The 20,591-nt window shown below is 37.4% G+C and overlaps 1 protein-coding gene and 1 long non-coding RNA gene across 35 annotated transcripts; one reads left to right on the top strand and one right to left on the bottom strand.

Moving 5' to 3' along the window:
• Positions 1 to 11,793: 11,793 nt before the first annotated feature.
• On the bottom strand, positions 11,794 to 14,829 carry LOC110935622. Of its 9 annotated transcripts, XR_004888261.1 has the most exons (8): positions 14,633 to 14,828; positions 14,443 to 14,448; positions 14,226 to 14,258; positions 13,986 to 14,110; positions 13,657 to 13,790; positions 12,596 to 13,529; positions 12,330 to 12,528; positions 11,860 to 12,257 (listed from the first exon to the last, which is right to left on the bottom strand). XR_004888261.1 is itself a non-coding variant. In XM_022177994.2 (6 exons), exons 4-6 carry the CDS (start codon positions 12,797 to 12,799, stop codon positions 12,096 to 12,098), a joined length of 546 nt encoding a protein of 181 aa, XP_022033686.1. In that variant the 5' UTR covers positions 12,800 to 13,529; positions 13,657 to 13,790; positions 13,986 to 14,110; positions 14,443 to 14,829; the 3' UTR covers positions 11,794 to 12,095. The 9 variants fall into 9 exon arrangements, 4 of the variants coding, with proteins under 4 accessions (XP_022033686.1, XP_022033687.1, XP_022033688.1 ...); XR_002589244.2 differs by having other exon boundaries at positions 14,443 to 14,828; XR_004888262.1 differs by lacking the exon at positions 14,226 to 14,258.
• Positions 14,830 to 15,139: 310 nt separating this feature from the next.
• LOC110935621 lies at positions 15,140 to 19,307 on the top strand. 26 transcript variants are annotated; one of them, XR_004888258.1, is made up of 12 exons: positions 15,140 to 15,474; positions 15,589 to 15,636; positions 15,760 to 16,034; positions 16,266 to 16,426; positions 16,937 to 17,010; positions 17,087 to 17,135; positions 17,250 to 17,500; positions 17,657 to 17,865; positions 18,004 to 18,082; positions 18,256 to 18,301; positions 18,405 to 19,075; positions 19,293 to 19,307. It is a non-coding gene; the product is annotated as an uncharacterized LOC110935621 (long non-coding RNA). The 26 variants fall into 26 exon arrangements; XR_004888247.1 differs by having other exon boundaries at positions 17,657 to 17,875; XR_004888253.1 differs by having other exon boundaries at positions 17,276 to 17,500; positions 17,657 to 17,875; positions 18,256 to 19,075.
• Positions 19,308 to 20,591: the final 1,284 nt, after the last annotated feature.

Raw genomic sequence — 20,591 nt, 5'->3', positions numbered from 1 at the left:
TAGCACCAAACCAGTTTGGGTTCTAATGATCTTTACTCCAAGAATCACATCAGCTAGACCCATATCTTTCATGTCAAATCTCGCTTTCAACATGTCTTTAGTAGATCTGATCATCTTATCATCACTCCCAATGATAAGCATATTATCTACATAAAGGCATAAGATCACATAACCTTTAGAAGTGTCTTTCACATAGACACATTTGTCGCATTCATTTATTTTGAAACCACTGTTAAGCAAAACTTGGTCAAATTTTTGATGCCATTGTTTTGGAGCTTGCTTCAAGCCATATAATGACTTGACGAGTTTACACACTTTGCCCTCTTGGACAGGAGCAGAAAAACCCTCTGGTTGCTCCATGTAAATCTCATCCTCTAACTCCCCATTGAGAAATGCAGTTTTTACATCCATTTGATGTATTTCCAAATTTCTCAAAGCTGCAATTGCAAGCACCAATCTAATTGAGGTTATTCTGGTCACAGGCGAGTATGTGTCAAAATAGTCAAGACCTTCCTTTTGTCTAAACCCTTTGATCACAAGCCTTGCCTTGTACTTGTCGACAGAGCCATCAGCTTTCATCTTTTTCTTGAATATCCATCGATATCCAAGTGGCTTGCACCCTGGTGGAAGATCTACTAGCTCCCAAGTATGATTCTGCAAGATAGAATCAATTTCACTCTTGATGGCTTCTTTCCATTGAGGTCCATGTGAAGAGGTAATTGCTTCTCGATAGGTTTGAGGCTCACTCTCAACCATGAATGTAAGAAAGTCAGGCCCAAAGGATTTCTCAGTCCTTTGCCTTTTACTTCTTCTTGGCTCACCCTCTTCAACCTCTAATTGTTCTTGAGTTTCCTCTCGAACAGTTTCATAAACCATTGTTGATGAACTTGCATGATTGGTTGTTGAAGAACTCGCATGAGTTTGTACTAACATTGGAAACTCTTCTTCAAAGTAAGTCACATTTCCTAGCCTTGTCTCTATGATAGAGTCCTTGTGCACATCAGGATTCTTGGATTTATATACAAGAAAACGATGTGAGCTACCGTTTTTGGCATATCCAATGAAAATACAATCAACAGTTTTTGGCCCTATTCTAAGTGCCTTAGGGGGTGTAATAATCACCTTGGCCAGGCACCCCCACACTTTCAAGTATTTATAGGATGATTTCTGTCCCCACCACAACTCATGAGGTGTTATGTCCTTATTCTTGAAAGGTATTTTATTCAACAAAAAATTAGCCGACAAAATGGCCTCCCCCCACATGTCCTGGCTCATCCCAGAACTTATCAACATGGCATTCATCATTTCTTTTAGTGTACGATTCTTTCGCTCCGCGATGCCATTTGATTGGGGTGTATAAGGAGGGGTACACTCGAGTATTATGCCACTTTTTGCACATAATTCCCCAAATGGTGAAACATATTCACCTCCTCTATCACTTCTCACACGTTTTATTTTCTTGTTGAGTTGATTCTCAACTTCAGCTTTATACAAGATAAACTTGCCAATTGCTTCATCCTTACTCTTAAGTAAGTAAACATAACAATATCTTGTATTGTCATCGATAAAGGTAATAAAATATTTATTACCACCTCTGGTGGGAATTGATTTTAAGTCACACACATCAGTGTGAATCAGATCAAGGGGTTTAGTTATTCTTTCAACTGATTTGAAGGATGATCTTGTTTGTTTGGCTTCAACACAAGTTTTACATTTTGTTTTAGAGTCAATGGAAAAAGTTGGTATGTAATCTAATTTAATTAAACGACGCATCGAATTAAAATTTACATGACCAAGACGTCCATGCCAAACATTAGGAGACTCAACCAAGTAAGCAGAAGTACTAGCACTTTTATTCATGTTTTTCTTAACAGCCATTACATTAAGTTTAAACATGCCATTTTGGGCATAGCCCTTTCCAACAAACATACCACGCTTAGTTAAAACAAAATTATCACTTTCAAAAACCAAACGATAGCCATGCTTGTTAAGCATCCAACCCGACATAAGACTCTTGCGCAGGTCTGGAACATAAAGCACATTCTTCAAAGTGAGCTCTTTCCCAGAAGTCCACTTCAAGATCACATCACCTTTTCCCTTGATATCAGCTATAGCAGCATTACCCATGTACAACTTTTCTCCCACCACCTCTTTAAATGTATTAAAGAGGGTCCTATCTGGGCACACATGGCGGGTTGCCCCAGTATCAACCCACCACCCTTTTGGCTCGTTACCCACCAAATTTACCTCCTCCGCCATGGCAGTGAGCTCTGAAATCATGGCCACTAATGGCATACCATCATCATCAACCATAAGAGCCGTGTCACGTTTAGGCTCTTTACATTGGTCAGCACAGTGACCAGTTTGTCCACAGTTGTAACACTTCCCTTTAAAGGGACCAACCTTCTTCTTCACACCACCTTTCTTTGGCCCAAGGTCAACACCTTTGTTCTTCCCTTTTCCAATGAACTTGTGGCCTTTGTTACCCTTGTGACCCCTTGAGGATTGACCATGTTCCACAAGGTTCGCTTTTGCAGAAGCTTCAATTTGACCTCCTTTGTGTGATATTCTGTTGTCCTCTTCAATACGAAGACGAACCACAAGGTCTTCGATAGTCATTTCCTTTCGCTTATGCTTAATGTAATTCTTGAAGTCCACCCAACTAGGAGGCAATTTTTCAACAATTGCTGCCACATGGAATGTTTCACTCAGATTCATCCCTTCTGACAGAATATCACCAAGAATAATCTGCAGTTCTTAGACTTGACTCATCACAGTTTTTGAATCAATCATTTTATAGTCCAAAAACCTAGCCACAACATACTTTTTAGTACCCGCATCCTCAGTCTTGTATTTCCATTCCAATGACTCCCATAATTGTTTCGCAGTTGGAACCTTGAGATACACATTATACAAGGCATCTGAGAGGCCATTCAACACATAGTTGCGGCATAGGTACTCAGAATGTTTCCAAGCCTCCACAGCACTCACAAATTGGACCTCAGTTGTCCCTTCTACGAGAATAGGAGGGGACTCCGTAAAAAACCTTGCAAGGTTTAGAGTGGTCAGATAGAACAACATCTTTTTTTGCCATCTCTTAAAATTCAAACCAGTGAACTTCTCTGGTTTTTCAGCATGATTAGCAACTGCTTGAGCCGCTTGGGTACCAACCAATGGTCCCATGATAGTGGATGTGGATCCAACAGTGGTTGATGTGGTTGCTGAAACAGTAGCCATTTCTGAAACAAGAATAAAAATTCAATCAGTTTATAGCAGAAACAGATTGGTTTATAGAAAACCAATACAAACTACAAAAGTTTACTACTGAACAAAACAAACTATTTATAAAAATTTTTAAAACCAAAACAGTGAACGGGTTTTAAAAATCTGTTTTAAGCTTGTAGGACAACCATTCACAAAACAAATAAAATAACAATTTTATGAATAAACAATTTGATTGCAATACATAAAGAGGAACAGAAGTAAACTGAAAGAAATTAGAATACAAGAAATGTAAATTAAACTAAGAACAGGTTACAAGAAAACAACGGTGACTGAGGCACGTGAAGAACACGCTTCCCTTAAAACAGATTTCGGGCCACCCAGGTGAACCCGTCTGTTTCCCAGGGTACAACAGCCTAAGCAGATTGTACTGTCGGGATTAGCCTAGCACCAGAAACAAGAGTGCGTAGAGATTGAAGATTAGGGAAATCGTTTGAAGCTATGTGTGTGGTATGAACCATACGAATTTCAGTGTTTTAAAAAAAAAGCACAAAGCTTTGTGTATATACTGGTTAGAATTCGTAACCATAACTGTATATTGAATACACCATTCAATTCTAGAATTCAATAGCACAATGAATTCTGAAACTTATAAAAATAAATTTTAGAATTCAATGGCATAATGAATTCTGTAACTCATCATATGATTCTGTAACTCATCATTTGACTTTGTAAGTCCCGTAAAACGGATCTTTCAATGATATCAAACAATCACCAAGTTTGTGCGGAATTCAAACTTGGTGAGATTCAAGAATAAACACGAAAAGCAAGAAATACGAAAAACAATACGAATCACCTTTCAACACTTGCACACGATTCTATTACTTGAAAAGCAAAACCGTCTAGTACAAGTGTTCACAACTTCAATCGAATCACCTCTCTCTCTAACTCTAGAATTCTGTAACTATGAGGTTCCAAGAGGTTCAAAACCTAAAACAAGTCTAAAACTTGTTTATATACATAGACAAGCCCAATTCCCTACATGGGCTCCCCTTGGGCCTGCTTGGCCCACATGGCCTAAAGCTTGGCCCAAGTGACCTATAAAGGTCCACAACCTAATATAAACTAACCCGGTAAAGCCCAGTTTGTAACCATAGCCCGTTGTATTAATTTGATGCGTCAGTCTCACACTTTAGGGCCTAACAATCTCCCCCTAGACTGATGCCATCAAATTGTCTTCATAAAATGAATTCAGCAACGTCTTCAACGAAGTCTATGGTTGTCGCTATGCTGCAGATGTTGTGGAAGTTCTTGACTTCTGAACTCTCAGCACTGGGTCACTTTCTTAAGCTCTTGTGGTTAGCTTCATATCAGGATCTCGATCAGCATTTGCTTGAAAATCTTGTCAAAAAGAATGTGAGAAGAGGATTCTCAGCAGCTCTTTTCTTCTTCAATCTTTGTCTTTCAAGCAGGTTCATGGTACTTCTTCAAATGTACTTTCATTGTCAGACAGCTTCTGACTCAAGTACATCTTGTTGATGTGCTGCTTTCAACTTCGTCAACAGCAAACAGCATCTCAATCTTCATCAACCCCTGTTCTTGATTGAAATCAAGTTCTGCACATGCTCACAAACTTATAAGCAAACATTTCTTATGCAACAGGGAGAGTACCATATGGACACTAGGTACATCCAAGTACTTGTACTCGGATTTCACAATTCAAACTCTTTCAAATTTTTATGATCAGTCAAATCTTCAAGAACGGTTATAATTTTTAATTTTAAGAAAAAAAAATCTATTTTTGGATTTCTGGTTTTTTTTTTAAAAGCAAGACACTATTTTTGTATTTTTCAATTTTTCTATTTTTTTTTAATTTTTATTTTAAGAACTAAAACAAATAAAAACTCAAAATATAAACAACTACCATAATATACAATTACAATTGCAGTGGGATCAAAATTCGTTCTCAGGCAGACTAAGGAACACTTTTCAGTACGAGTCTAATCAAACTGGTCTATGCGATTGCCAATATGTTTGTCCACTTCAACTTTAACGCTCAACTTTCAATTTTCAACTTCGTGATATGCTTAAGGTAATATTATACTATTATACCCGTGTGTCCCATTCCAAGGCATACCCCCACGATCAAGGTAAGCACAACAATTCATCGTAACATGTGAGTATACTGACGTCATCCTTTAAGATATCCTGACTGTGTCTAGGTCTGCATATAATCTGTTTTATCATGTTTTGATTTCTTAACAATGAACACCCAAATAAATACTAATCAAATCCTGGAAATATAAACAGCACACTCTATCATGCAAGTATCTTCCCTACCACATATTTCACAAGTCCAATCCAGATTTCTGAAATCTTAACTGGGAATAGATAGAGAAGAGAACAGAATAGATCTTTTGCAGAGATGGTATAATATACAGATCAAATGAGTTTTTCTCATTTTGATATAGGTTTCTTGGGTTTCTTTTGGGCACTAGAGGGCCTCTTTCTGGTGTATTAGATCTATAGCGCGACAACGTACAGCTAGGTCAGCATGTATCTGGATGCAGCAGAAGCAGTCGTTGCCTAGCACCTCCAGGTCAGCATGTATCTGGATGCAGCAGAGGAGGTACACGACTTTTTCAGAGAAGATTTCAGAATCAGATCAAAATTGTGTGTATCGGGACAACATACAGACATTCAAATAGAAATGAGCTAATTCCAAGTGACTTTCTTTCCTGGGGTCATGTACAATTTTAGTTCTGAACAGAAGGACAGCCAAGATATCCCCGGATGATTCAACAATATAAAGACCCGAAACCTCAGATGTTGGCTATCTATCAACGCAAGATTTAAGACCATAAAATCATACGCCATTGGTATGTTACCCACATGGTACATAGTTCATTATGTTTATATCACTTAGTATCTTTTATCATGTTGAGCGTCAAGCCTATCGATATCGTCGTAGATCGTAGTCTTTTCAACTATGGCACCTTACATGTGTTAGTCAAGCCCTTTAACACGAACATTTATTTCACTTCCCATATCATGCAATTTTTCTTTTTGGCTTTTTCATTTTTCTAATGTTTTTGTATTTTTCTTATTTTCTTCCCCTAAAACAATGCATATATATACAGCAAACTCTATATCTATCTATATGTTCCTCCCCCCCCCCCCCCCCCCCCCGTAAATTTGTGCATAAATCTTGTATTTTTGCGCAAATTTACCATTTACTAGAGAAAGGACACTTTATGTACAAAGTTATAAACTAAGAAAAAGAGAAAAATATCTTTGCTGAACCGTTCTGTCATCAGATTGAACACTAATCAATATTCAAATCAAAGTACTGAATTTAAACGGTACCTTTCGCTGATCATTTCGTACTTCTGTTATCTCCTCCAAAGGAAACATATCATCTGTAAAAAAAATTTGAACTTCTTACAACAGTGAAATGTTACCCGTTTTTATCTCTGGAACAACCGCTATCAACATTTCAGAGATTGTCAACAGCTCCTCCTTGGTTGTTCCTGAAAAGTAAGAAGATTAGTAAGACATGGGTACCCAGGCCATCGTGGTCCTGGGTTTACCTGAAGCATCAAAGTAAGACACTTCTTTCAAACACAAGTCCCCTTTTGTTTCAAGGATTAGAGACGTTGCTGCCTTGGATTTGGGTTTCCAAATCTGTTTCGGCTTAACAAACATGTTTGTTGCCTTCGGTTGAGCAACTTTAGCTGATTCAGGTTTGTTAGTTTTAGAAACACGTTTTTGTTCCTGAAAAGCTTTGCGTTTGTTTTTGGCAGCGTTCCAATCCCCATCAGAAGGTTTAACCTTGGGATTCAAATTCTTCATTGCCTTAGGTGACGATACCTTCATCGGCTTGGAATGGTATTTATCCTTTGGTGTAACCCTCTGATTTTGCACATGATAGGGTATATAGGGACGATGTGTGCAGTTTCTTGCAATATGACCCGCAATGCCACAATTGTAGCAGGTTTGTCTTTTCATCGGAAAGACATTTTGAGCAGCTTGATTTGCTCTAGCAGGTCCTGAAGGACAAACCGGTCCTTTTTGCGTTGGATGCGCCTGCACATTTCTCTTAAACAAAGACGAATTGGGGTGCTTGTATTTGTTGTTTGCAGAAGTCTTGTTGCTCTGAGCACCATTCTTCTTCTTTTCTCCCTTATTGGAGCTTTCAATCACCTTGTCACGAGCCTTATGAGATCATGATTGTCCTTGATAAGCAGACTTCGCATACCCCTGACTTTGATCTGCTTGCTTTGGCTCATTCCGCTTGTTGTGAACCGGCTCACAAACATCAGCACACGAGTGGGTGTTGGCATTTCGTTGCACTTTTGGACGATGAACACAATTTCTAGCAATGTGTCCAGGAATTCCACAGTTGAAACATGTCTGTCATTTCAAAGTATGGAGATTCTGATAGCTAGCAGCATTAGCTGATCTGGTGGGTCTAGATGATCGAGCTTGCTTTGCCTGAGTTCCATGTGCCTTTTCTGAGTTCTTCTGTACCTGCTAATCAGAACTAGCACAAGCATGAGATTCAGATGGATGATGTTTTTCGTCTTTTATAATTTTATCAGGATCATTTTGAAAAGACGATTCAGTTTCTGTTTTAATTTCCTTTTCAGAAACATTTTCTTGTGACTGTTCATTTATTGTGACCACCTCTTCTTTTACAAAATCAGATCCAGTTTTAATTTCTGAAGATGCAGAAGTTTCATCAACACATGTTTCTTCAACATATGTATCATGTGAATCTTCTTGAGATTTGCTTTAGCCACGGTTTCCAATGGGGTCCCACTAGATTCAACATTAGGGACGCCCACTAAGACAGATTCAGAAGAAGAATCTAGCTACTCTTGATTTTCTTGAGATGGAGTTTCAGTGGTTTCACCGAGTGTGTCCTGAGGGACCTCACCTGTAACACTGTCAACAACTGAAACATTAGAAACATCACAAGCACGTGCATTAACTGAAAAACAATCATCACCACACTTATTGTTTAAGGATTCAACACAAACATCATCAGTTTTGCCCCAAACATTAGGCTCACTTGATGAAACATAAGCAGATAATGACTCAAACAAAGATCTACTAAAAGCAATATCAGATTCAGTTTGTTCAAAATAATTTTCAGAAATATTAGAATGAACAACTGGTTCACTCCCAAGAACATCTCCACACTTTACTTCAGATACTTTATCTGTACATGAAGACGAAGTGTTAGGATCAATTGAGCCTTTAGACACAAAATTTATTGGGGCAGACTTCTGTTTCTCAACTGGTCTCTCATTAAATGATGACTTATTGTTTTTGGGACCATAAGTCATTTTACTTTCATTCATCATCTCCTCGTCAGTCATAGGTAAGTATGTAAAATTGTCATTGTAAGGAGGAGGAGCCTGATTGAATCCCAAACCACATCCTTTCTTTTTCTTGTAAGCGAGCTGTTGATCACACAAGTTTTTGACTAGTTTGCTGGAAGAATCAAATTTCTTAATATTAAGTTCATTTATTTGATATCTATCTCTGATATCTTCCAGTTCTTTAGTCAAAATGCATACTTTCTCTTGAGCTTCTAAGAAATGGGCTATTTTTACACTTACATCATCTTTGAGTTTGATGATGTCTTTTCGCTGAGCTTCAATTTTATCTTTATAAAGCTTTTCATTCTTTGATAAAGTAAAATTTTTATTTTTTATGTCTTGATAATCTTGTATTAGCTCAGCATTGTGTATTCTATATGCCTCAACTCTTTCTCGACACTCAGGAGTGCAAAAGACAGAAAGTATCTCTTCACGAGTAATTTCTTGAGCCGCGGGTTTGTGAAATATGAATGCCATAATTTCAGCGGGTGGTTGATACGTTTGTTCTTCTCCTCAAAACACAAACCAAACGAGAACCCGTGTGCTCGCTAACTCAAACCCTTTGCAACCGAATTATCCCGCTTTCTAAACCGCACCTCAAAACCTGTCAAAATTTTCACAACCAAACAAACTTTTTTTTTAATAAATAAAACCCCCTTTTTTTAATTAATATATATAGAATAATCTGATTAAAAATATTATAACACTAATTATTATTATTAATATTATTATTATTAAAATCTAATGATTATGGAATGATGAGCTAATGATTAATATTATAATTATTATTATTATATTTAATATTATGAAAAACCTAAATAAATAAGAAACAATAACTGTCTTCTTGTCGTTTTACTCTCAACGACAACAATCGGAGATGGTGATAAACGGAGAGATGTGAGTGCGACTGAGAGGAGTGGTGTCCGGTGGTTAATGGTGATCAGAGGATGATGTCAGCGGATGGAGACGGTGATGAAGAACGACGATGACTCGAACCAATGGTTCACGGTGATGGTGGCGGAGGTCACGTCGGAGAAGATGAAACAGGTCGTTGTTGGAGATGATCAACTCGGGCAACTGTGACCGGAACGATGAAGATGATGTCGTTTGTCCCCGGAGAAGATGCACGATGATGATGATGATGAACTATGACTGGAGACGAAGATGAAGGTGATAAGAGGAACTCGAAACCTCTGATGTGTCGAGAACTGTTTCCTTAAAAACTTGGAGTCGAGACCGTGACTCGAGACCAATTGAAGACAGTGAGTCGAGACCTTGAAGTCGAGACCAGTTGTTGAGATGATGACTCAAGACCTTGAAACAGTGGTTGCGACTCGGAATTGTCGGACTCGAAAACGTACAACTCGAAATCAGACGATGATGATAATCAATGGTTGCGAGTCGGAATGATGTAAGCAAGATGATGATGATGATGATGTAGATGGAAGACAGTGATCGTACCGGCGACGATGATCGGAGAAGATGGAGAAGATGTGGAGGTGACGGCCGTGAAGATGGAGGTGATGGAGTTGGAACGGTGGAGATGACTCGAGACCAAGTGAAGGTTGCGACTCGAGAACTCGTAATAGGAAATATTGGTTGCGAGTCGGACGAGTCGAAACGGTGGTTGCGACTCGTAATTGAGGTTGCGACTCGGAGGTGAACAACTCGAGACCTGCGAAGATGATGAGTCGAGATCACTGAGTCAAGACTGTGATGAGTCGAGACCTTTGTAAACCTTGTAGCTGACAACCTCTTGTTGCGAGTCAAAAATGTATGACTCGAAACCGTTGAAACAATGGTGAAGATATGAGTCGAGACCAGTGAAGATGATTGTTTTCACTCGAAGCCTTCTGTAAAGTAGTGGTAGTTGTGATGATTACTCGAAATAAGAAACTATATTGGCAGTTGTAGCAAACTCTGAGATATTTGGAAATTTTTAAATCAAAATACTTCTCAAATTTAAAAAGATTATGATTAACAACAAGATATTTTCGGAAAAAAAATAAAAAGATTATATTTAATCCTTTAACAACCTTTTCAAAAATCAAAGTACCAAAATATACTGACTTTTATAAAATTTGGATGAACACAATAAAGAACGTGAAAAACACCGAACCAAAAATAACGAAAATCTTGAATCTTTGATATCACACCGAGTCTAGAAACAGGTTCTAAAGGCTCTGATACTACTTGTAAGTCCCGTAAAACGGATCTTTCAATGATATCAAACAATCACCAAGTTTGTGCGGAATCCAAACTTGGTGAGATTCAAGAATAAACACGAAAAGCGAGAAATACGAAAAACAATACGAATCACCTTTCAACACTTGCACACGATTCTATTACTTGAAAAGCAAAACCATCTAGTACAAGTGTTCACAACTTCAATCGAATCACCTCTCTCTCTAACTCTAGAATTCTGTAACTATGAGGTTCCAAGAGGTTCAAACCCTAAAACAAGTCTAAAACTTGTTTATATACATAGACAAGCCCAATTCCCTACATGGGCTCCCCTTGGGCCTGCTCGGCCCACATGGCCTAAAGCTTGGCCCAAGTGACCTATAAAGGTCCACAACCTAATATAAACTAACCCGGTAAAGCCCAGTTTGTAACCATAGCCTGTTCTATTAATTTGATGCGTCAGTCTCACACTTTAGGGCCTAACAGACTTGTGGAATTAGAACAGTCTCTAGCTGACAACACCAGGCCAAGACGCATCTAAAAAATACTAAAGGCGTCTGCAAGCGGTGCGAGCGTGCGAAGTGCATAGTGCGCCATCAAAGCGCCACATTGCGCCCATCGCCCTCGTCCCGGTCCCGTGCCCGAGCCCGGGCGCGTGCGCGTGTCGGGTGCTTCTCACCCTCCTGGATACCACTGGGTGTGAGTTGTCACACAAGAATACATTCGTGTAGAAAGTTCTAATTATAAATCCACAAAAGATTTATCTCTCCACCTATGTGAGACAAACTCAATTTCCCATATGTTTATGGTTCCAACACACAAACTTAATGCACAAGATCTCTCATTCATCTTGGCTTATTTATTAAATATTCATTATATTAACTCATAATATAATATTATTTATTAAATTTCCAACATTGTTCTGTCAACATTTTGAACTTGACCAAATGAACTTTGACTTTTTTGCCTCAGATAATTACCTTCGTAGAATAATGTGACAGATTAAGAACAAAACTAAATAATTCATACATCAGCACTAAGACGGTGTGATGTAGAAAGAAGTCAAGAACCAAACAGTTTGCTATCAATTAAGAAGACCGGTGGGTATGGGGAGGCTCATCCCCATGAGGATGGGCCGTCATGTCAGCGCCACATAGGAGGGGCTTGGAGATGATGGATCTAGGAGGTGGGGGATGAACCCCTTTCTATATATATGTATGTACTAGGTTAAAACCCGCGTGTACACGCGGTTTAACAACTATCGTTTTTCATAGAATCATATGCTTCCAAAGTTACCTTTGTTTACATCATCAAAAGCATCTTTGCGCGTAGAGTGTCGGTGAGTACCCTATATCGATCTGATATCCATGGTGATATTTCTTCTTTATTGTGTTTTATCGTGTCCCATTTTGATTTGCCATGAACTTCCTTTAGGCAGTGGTTTTCATCCTTGAGATCTTGCAACTGTCGAAGAACGTAGAACATTTCATCATCTACAGAACACATAACCAATATCTAAAGATAATAAAACCGTACCTTGGTCTCCAAGATTTTAATCTTATGCATTGCTTCTTCATATTCATCTTCAAGTTCTCCTAACATCATTTCCATCATTTCATGCTCTTTAATCGCAACTCGTATGTGTTCGTCAAGTTCCTTTCTATCCCACATAAGAGAGTCCAATCTATCTCGTAACTCATATAGCTGTGCTCGCAGCTGCGCATAATCTTTCCCACTGTTAACATCACATTAAAATTATTACTAAACCTAAATGTTATTAATGTTATTATGAAACTAATCACCTGTTTCTCGCGGTGTAATGCAGCCAGAGCACATACGGGTAGAGTTATTAATGATACGATCCAAAGCACAGATCTCCAAAACATGCTTACATTGAAATAGATAAAAGCGCACACGATTTCAACCCACGCGTTTCTAGCTATAGCAGTTCCTCTCACACCAACCATACAAGATAGTTTAATAAGTGAAAAAGGCTTTATTAACATAACCAACACCGTACCCACGAATTCAGTCACACGTATTTATCAATATATTATTGATCTATCAACTATTTACATGTATACCATTTAGCTTCGAGTCAAGATTTCTGATCCTTAGTTGAAGAATATGCAGCCAAATGGGTAAAAAAATACATATACGTAGATAAGAAGATGACCTCTAAAATATATTTAATTTATAATCAGCAGAACAAATCAACTACTTTCTTTCTTCCAATGGCCAGTGTGATATTGGCATTTATCTAACTCATAATGTCCATCTATATATCCTCAATCAACCAAGTATTTACAATGTTATTTGTCACAAAAACATCATTTATTGACCTATTACTCCACTTCACTAATAATTAATTTCATCACTATACTTTTTTTTGAACGGAAAATTTCTTAAAAAAAAGGTATAGTGATGAAATTCATTATTGAATTCGTGACACATCTTCCTCAAAACCAACCACAAGCATTTGATCAGCCTCATCAAGAACCAAGAACTTAACTTCTCCTAATTTAAGAACATTACTGTTGACCAGGTCAATGAGTCTTCCGGGAGCGCCAACCACTATATCAATGCCGCGTCACAGTTGATTTTTCTGTAAAGTGTAGGAGACAGCGCCATAGACACAAACAGTGCGTGGCGGACTCTTTGATTTCTGTTTCTACTTGCTTTGCCGGTTCTCGGGTCGGTGCAAGCACTAAAACTCTTGGAAGGCGTCCTGCGATACTTTAAAGAAACATAGATCAACCCCTCGTTAGATCATACAATATATTATTCAAAAGGAAGATATACAATATATTATTCAAAAGGAAGATGTGAAGATTTTTTTTTTTTTCTTTTTTTGTATAGGTACCTGTTTTGGTTGTCTTCATCCTCTTCAGTGAGTTTTTTAATTATAGGAATTGCAAAGGCTAATGTCTTCCCAGTTCCCGTTTTTGCACGCCCGATAATATCTCGGCCTTCTAGTGCAGGAACCAATACAGCTCTCTACATCGTCAAAGAAAAAAAACAGAATTATTAAAATCTAGATAATCAGATATTGTGGCGGTTGGGATGTGCAAAAGCTGCTTAAAGTTGTAACTATAACTTATTATGGTGTTAATGTTTAGCAAAGGCTTATTATTTAAGAAGCTAACAAATAAGTTGAAGTATTGAAGAAAAGGAGATTGTTATACAACGTACTTTTATTTAAACTCTTTTCGTACTTGTCCGCTTGAAATGTTTTCGCTCCTCTATCGTACCAACAGTTTTTGTTATTTGGATCAGGTTTCCTTCCGAAATATAGGAATGTCGTCGAAATGTGCGCTCTAGGGCATGACATGAAACCATTCAAAACATTAATTTCTGTTAACAAACAAAACTGTAAACACATATATCACTAATTAAATCATCATAATACAAAGCAATAAAGTTCTCACTAACCTAAAACATACAAACTCACCTCGCAGTTGAAATCTGCAATGTTAAACAGAGATACACAAACATTATAAAAAAATTCACAAGTATTCAAGTGTGAGCAATACAGGGTCAATAGAAATAGAAATAACTCTAGAATTTCACTATCAAACAAACCTGTTCCTCAAAGGATTCCGGCCTAACTCTTAAGTTGAACATTATACGAAGAACAAAGAAACATTACCTGAAACTTTGCCGACGGTGCGTGACGGACGGGAGGGATCCAGATGGCCACCGATATGCGGGATTTCCATGAATAAAAATTGATGAAGGGGAAGATAACGGTAAGATAAACATCAAGTTTAACATCAAAACATGAACAAATCTGACAAAACCCTAAGTTGAACATTATACGAAGAAGAAAGAAACCTTACCTGAAACTTTGTCAGAGGGACTAACGGGGCGTGACGACCGGAAGGGATTCAGATGTTTTCATGTCTGAGAGACTTTGACATCAGGGTTTCAAGCATAGACGATGAAAAGAGATGATTTTGACATTAGGGTTTCCACATACAAGATGAAAGGGGAAACAGGAGGCGTTGGAAAAGCCGGGCTTAGGAACGGGTTATAAGATAGGATCCAGTGTTTCTTCATGGGTAAGGGTTTAGATCCGCATTCAATACCCATTTAATTAAAGAAACCCTCGTTGAGCGACACGTGTCCCAAAGTTAGTTTCTTTTATTATCTATACAACCTAATAAAAGCCTTAATTAGGGGACACATGTCCACCTCCTAGGGCCTCCAAACCTCATTTTCCCGCCATTTTTCTAATCCCTTCATTTCCCTATGTGAAACCACGCGGGATCCGAATTAGTAATTCGGGTCAATTTTGTTCCAATCATATATAAAGCAAGGATTCTTCTCTCATACTCTTTTGAGATTTGAGATTATTAGTGTTTGTTTCCTCCATCATCAATCAATCACGTTTAGGGTTTCTGCGTTATCAATGAATCGTTCTCTGCCTCTAATTCGTTCCTCTATGAATCCGACTCTGATCTTCGTCATAAAGGTTAGATTTTGTCAATGAATCAAGTATCGTTCTTGATATTTTAGATTTTATAACTAATAATTTCTTTTGTTTTGTATATCTCATCTGAAATCCGACTTCACATCAATCTTCAATCTTCAATCTTCGACTCCCTCATTCGCATTCTCTCTGGAGAAACCCTAGCCGCCTCCTTCAGCTAGACCATCGGTTCTCATCTTCCTCTTCAAGGTATGATTCCATCTAATAATCCAATGTTTTTTTTTATTTTGTTAGATTTAATAACGAAATTTTGTTTTTGATTCGTATATCTCCTATACAACTTTCATTCACATCACATCTAAGGTTTCTGTCTTCCATTCATACATCTTTCTCTCTTCTCCGGCTCTAAAGGTATTCTATTTGATTGATTTCGAATTGGGTTTTGTTTACTTTAAGAAATTATGAACTGCGGTTTGTTGTATTAGACGAAATCTGATTGTTTTTGCTTCAATCTTTTGATTCCGGCTGCTAAAGTTCACCCATTAGGGTTGGCTTGAAGATGGTGTTGAACAGGGCGAACTTTCCGATTTTTCGATGGTTTGACGTCTCAGCTGGACTCTATTTTACTTCAACCATAGCTGAATTAATTGCCGTGGAGAAAGACAACGCATTCATTGAGGGTTACATGTCTTCATCTAAAATGATATACAGATGGCGGTGGAGAAAGTCGATAATTTTTCTAGGGTTTACTTTGATTCATGGAGCACGACTGGAAGAGTTGTCTCACAAAAGCTGTAGAAAAATCTCAGGTTATTAGCTATACTTTGATTATAAGATATGTTGTAATGTCTTTAGGTTCAAAAATATATGGGTTCTTAATACAAATTTGGGGTTTTAACCAAAAGTTATTTTTTTTATTCATGGTTTTGGTATGACTTAAATTGTTATAGAACCACGTTGAATAGGCATGCTTGGGTTAAAGGCTATTTTACTAGACCAAACAGTTTTTTTTATTTAAAAGTATTTTTTATCTTATGTAGCCATGAGAGTATCATCACATGACAAAGTTCGAGCTTTGACATGGCATTGGAGGAGGGAACCAGTAAGTGAAAATGAATGTCGCGGACGAGAACAGTGCAAGGAGATGCTACAGGAATCACTGTAACTGAGAATAGGGAATAGTGGAAGTCTTCTTCATCTGGTGAGAAGTAGTCTTTACATATTTTTATTTGTTTTGATCCATTAGTTATAGGTAATTGTTGTTTGATTCTCAATCAAGTGTTCAATTGTGCCATCAATTTTTACTAAAACACGGAGTGGTACATTTTTTGTTCATGCTTTTATTTATTTCTAAGCTTTTTCATTTATAAGTGTTAGGTCAGAATGAATTGTACCTACCGAAACGGTACCGTATTGTATAATACCAATAGTTAAATTTAGTTAAAACTAAAAATGAATACCATATCGTATATGTTCAGTTGGTACCGGTTTGGAATGGTACCGTTAAAAGTCTCAAACCAGTACCATACAAAATTAAAAAAAAAGGTGATTTAAAATAAGTTCAAAACCGAGTACCATACTGTCTATCTTCGGTTTTTAATTATAATAATTTCCATTTCTTCAGTGGTAATATAATAATGATGGTGATGCTGATTCTTTAACCAAAAATAGGGGATTTAGTTTTCACAGTTGTTGATTGGTTTGCTGTTAGATATGGTCGAGTGTGCTGATTAGTTGAAGCGATTACATTAGTATTCAAAGAATGTATAAAATATCAACAAAAAGGTTAGAGCAAAGAGCTACACATCTATATACAACTTATAACATTTGCGTTTTTGTTACTGAATGCTTGCATTTACAGAATAGGTTAGTGGGGAGATCATGTCATTTTACAAGTGGCTGCTGATAGGGTTTCTTTTCCTCTTATGTTAACTTCAGCCAATGATGTCAATTGATAGTGTTATCAAGGTGTATGATGATTGTTGTATTAATATTGCATTTAATTTTTTAATTTTATGGTTAAGTTGATGATAATATAGCCATGGTTTAGAGAACGGCCAACTGCTAAGTGGGATGTTGGATTCGCTTTCACCTGAGCAAGTAATTCAGTGTCAACCAGAGGATGGCCGCATTGCCCTTTGTCGTCTTCAGTCGCCAACGAAAACCGCCCTGCTCGATTGGGCCATCAATCTGAACGCTGATGCTATCTAACACGAGCATCTCAAGAAGATGAATTCACACAATATTGCAATGGTTTTCGCCCCAAATGACTCAGGTTTGTTTTTTTCTGTGGTAAAAATTAACTAAAATATATAAATTTGATTGACCTTTGCTGCAAATGGCGGATTCGCCAAACGCATTGATGTATGCAGTTCGAGTAATGAACTTTTTAGAAACACTAAATCAGTATTTGGTTATTGAATTATCTCAGGCCTCACCACGAGAATCACAGTCCGATGAAAATAGTGGTCAAGGCCTGGACTCTATCCACACGTGCAACAAAATCTTGATGAAAATGAAGAGAGAGAACAAGAATTCATCCCTGAAGATAATCATCTTTAAAAATTAACTGCCACAGAAGGATCTAATGGACCCGGGTTGTGTAATTGGCCTGTTCAATCCCCACTCTTCCTGCCCATTGTATGTCGCGGTAAACCCACTAATTAATGCGTTTCTTAGTTAACAATTATTTTCCAAGATGTTCATGAACTGGCATTCGTGATGTCGTATTATATTGACGTATGTATCCATTTATATACTAATCTTTATTCCCTAAAGTACTTCGTTAGCGACTCAAGCACACCTTTGTCGCCGTTGAAGACAAATCGAGAGTTCGCGCCAGAAAAAGAGCTATGAGGTTTGTATGCTTTGATCACTTCTTTAAATTCTTCTATGAAAATTTAATGTATTTGTTGTTTATAGGTCGAGTAATATAGAATATTTTTATTTTTTCCAAATTGGTTATTTAAGTTAGGGTTTTTTTTTCTAAAATGATAAATGTTAGTTGTGCTCCTGTTGTATTTGGTGCAGTTCCATCAGTTTCAGGTTGTTGGTAGAGGTGTACCTACGGAGTCAGGTAAGCAACCAGAGATTTATTGTATGAAGCTTTGGGCCACCTTTGAAGTTCGTGCTAAGAGCGAGTTTTGGTTATTTAGAGTTACTTATTTTTTGTATTTCAGATCCAGTGACACACGATGGTATATCAAGTTTTATGGTATTAACCCTAAAAAAATATAGACATCATTGTTGTAGGCATTTTGGGCTGTAATCTGCTAGAATATGTAGGCATCATTTGTTATGATATACAACACATTGGAGTTTTTATCGACTTGCAAGTTGGCGAACCTAATAGTAAAGGCGGAGCTGGGGTGTTGCTTGCTTCACAGGAGCGGTAGACAGATCATCGAAGTCTGCAATCTACAATGTGAATCCAACCCTTTCTATCTCTCCTATGTTATTATCACCACCGCTGGTGGCTGTGAGGCGGCTTTGTCATCCAATGCATAGAAGAATGGTGACAGTGTGTGTTTCTAAAACTCGAATCAAAGGTGGCGCAAAAGCAGCTTTGACTAGCGAATGTTATCAATAATTTCTCTGCCTCAAACTGTAGTTTTTATTAATGATTTATTGCTAGAAAAAACAAATTTTTTTTCTACTTTGGAATGTCTATAATAGTAGTGGTGGTGTTTCTTTTTTCTTTTTTGTACTTCCTGAAGTATATTTGGAGAAACCTGATGCTTATATAATTGATATGCCTTAGTTGAAGTAGCTTATATAAAAATTGGAGGAAATTCGAATAGTCTCTGGACACTTCAGCCTTGGGCAAACAAATGGCTTGCTCTACCCCATGGTATGCACAAACATTGTTTCTCTCTGATACTTTGGTTGTTGAAAATTGAGAACACTTTTTAGTGTAGTTTAATACACTGTCATTTGGAAATTGGAAGAAACAATAATGGAATATGAATCGGGCTTGAAGTTGTACTACTCATGTTATTAGTTACAAGATTATTTTATTTATTTCTTCTCATTTTTTAAAGATACCCATAATGTATTCTTGATTTTAGAAAGCACGTATGAGGGGATGGAGTTTGATCTGATGCGCATGTGGAAAAAAAGTATGGCATTATAGAAATCTCTACTAATAACAATGGTGTTTTCTTTTTTAAGTGTAAAGCCTACGCTAATTTGATCGTTCCAATTCCAAATGGCAATCGCTTACCTATAGATTGGGGTAGCAATTCTTTACAGTCATCTACTTTATAGTGTTTTCTTTAAAACCGTTTTTCTTTTTCTTTTAGTCTACCTTTCTACTTGCAAAATCGCTTACATATAGATTGGGGTAGCAATTCTTTACATTCATCTACAAATGTTAATGTTGTTATCAAATGTAAATCCTTCCAAATTAATTACTGACTTAGGTGGTTTATATGAGTTTTTCGAAATAAAGATTAAAGTTGTTGAAGAAAATACTTGGGTTAAGAATCTTCGTATTACTTTTATTTTACTTTATTTTTCAATATATTTCAGTATATTACTAATAAAAATTTTTCATATATTTTGTTTACGATAGGTACAGTGTTATTGGATGGCATGATATAATTGAAGCCGAATATATTTCGTTAGGCGATGATTGTTTTTTCAATTGGTCAAAAACGAATTTGAGGTTATTGGTTACGAAGCTCCAACAACTAGAAGTATTAGAGTAATGGGCTTTCAATTTATATTTCAAAACAGAAAAACGTATTTCCTTCATTTACTTATCTTTTCGGTTATTTTAGATATATAGTACGATTCTTCGTTGTATTTTCATCTTCAACTTCATATTTCCATAATAAGTCCATGCGTACAGTTTCTTGATGATTAATATAAACGTATTTTTTTTTTCAAAAAATAAAAAACATATCATTTCTCAACACCGCGAAATTCGCGGGTATTAGCACTAGTATAGTATAGATGTATAGATGTGTGTGTGTGAGGAGAGAGGAAGGAGGCCCGTCATCATCGGCTGGGGGAGGACGAAGTTCACGGGAGTAGGGGCGGCGACGGGCATGGGGGGTGGGAAGATGGGGCGGGGACATGGGGACGGGCCGGAGGACGAGCCCCATTCCCTCCAGTCGAAGAAATGCATAACTCATTGCAAATGATGTTGGATACATTTTAATATTATGTGTCTGAAGTTACAAGAATAACAAACACATCTCATTTGCACCAAAAGCTATTACCCTCCGGATCTAGGGATGGCAACGGGTCGGGTTTGGGATGGGTTTAGGTAATTCTAACCCCAAACCCGATTAGATAAGCTTGTTTCAAACTCGTTCCAAAACCCGTCGGGTTTCTATCGGGTATCAGGAAACCTACAGGTT

Source organism: Helianthus annuus, chromosome 3 (genome assembly GCF_002127325.2).
Source record: "Helianthus annuus cultivar XRQ/B chromosome 3, HanXRQr2.0-SUNRISE, whole genome shotgun sequence".
Lineage (NCBI taxonomy): Eukaryota > Viridiplantae > Streptophyta > Magnoliopsida > Asterales > Asteraceae > Helianthus > Helianthus annuus.
Note: the sequence above shows the minus strand (reverse complement) of the source record. Positions and strands in the feature narration are given on the sequence as shown.

Excerpts from the sequence above, each read along its gene's own strand:
- LOC110935622 (XM_022177994.2), bottom strand. The coding sequence starts at position 12,799 with ATGTTAATAAAGCCTTTTTCACTTATTAAACTATCTTGTATGGTTGGT. Across the intron at positions 12,510-12,595 it reads CATTACACCGCGAGAAACAG|CTGCGAGCACAGCTATATGA; the intron begins GTGATTAGTTTC and ends GATTATGCGCAG. Across the intron at positions 12,258-12,329 it reads TTAAAATCTTGGAGACCAAG|TTGCAAGATCTCAAGGATGA; the intron begins GTACGGTTTTAT and ends GTTCTTCGACAG.